This window comes from Camelina sativa, chromosome 16, assembly GCF_000633955.1.
Source record: "Camelina sativa cultivar DH55 chromosome 16, Cs, whole genome shotgun sequence".
NCBI lineage: Eukaryota > Viridiplantae > Streptophyta > Magnoliopsida > Brassicales > Brassicaceae > Camelina > Camelina sativa.
In genome coordinates, this window is record NC_025700.1 from 28,209,031 (window position 1) to 28,209,984 (window position 954).

Consider the following 954-nt stretch of genomic DNA (forward strand, 5'->3'; position numbering starts at 1 on the left):
AAATCGAATCTTTTTTTGTAGTTCGTGTGGGGGTTTTGGTTTCGATCTTGTTGACGAAAAGGTATATGTGAAGTTACGATAATACCCTCGATGTTTTTTTTTCTTCATTCAATGTTTATAACTATAACAATGTTCTATTGTTCTTGGATATATCGAAAAACAAAAACACCTTATCTTGTAGGTCGATCTCATTTATGATCTTACCCACAATATACATTTTACAATTGAGAATTTTTGTGCTGAATAAACAAGTTTACAATGATTACAAATTGATAAAACTTATGTAGTTAAAAAGAGTTACAAGAAAATTGAGTAGTACTGTATTTATGTTTTATAATGTTTCAAAAAAATATAATTATTCAGTTATCAAATAACATCAATTCTTTTAAGTTAGCCATAATTCGAGCACCTCCATATTTAATAACTTTGGTTGTCTTTTTTTTTCTGGAATGACCAAATTATCAATTTACATTTGAATTACAAGGTTTACAAGGAGTTGGTTATTTGAACTAATAACATGAATATTATGTTGAAAAAAATAGACATTAAAATTTTAAAACTATAAAATATTATTTACAAATATTATAACCAATTAAATAAAGATTGGTTTATTTCTTATTGTTTTAGAAATGCCAAAGCTCAATATTTAGGAATTTTAATATTAGTTCATAATATAACTCAAATTCATGTTATTTTGAGGAATATCTGTAAAATATTAAGACTACATGATTGAGTAAAATATTTTGTATAGAAAATTCATAATACATCTCAAATCATCACTAGAAATAATTTAAGCAAACATAAATTTACAATCTAATTATATCATAGTAGACCATATCTGTGTAATTAAATATTATTCTATATATATACATGTAGCATATCACCTAAAATCTTAAACTATAATTTGACATTTTACCTTGATAATTCTTATCTCCATCTACAAACTCACACACA

General features: G+C 24.0%; 1 protein-coding gene across 1 annotated transcript in view; it reads left to right on the plus strand.

Moving 5' to 3' along the window:
• LOC104754143 overlaps positions 130–954 on the plus strand; it is a 5,554-nt gene continuing 4,729 nt past the window's right edge. The window contains exon 1 of the mRNA XM_010476287.1: positions 130–139. Within this exon, the coding sequence (XP_010474589.1) occupies positions 130–139 (10 nt within the window). The remainder of the gene's footprint in view (positions 140–954) is intronic.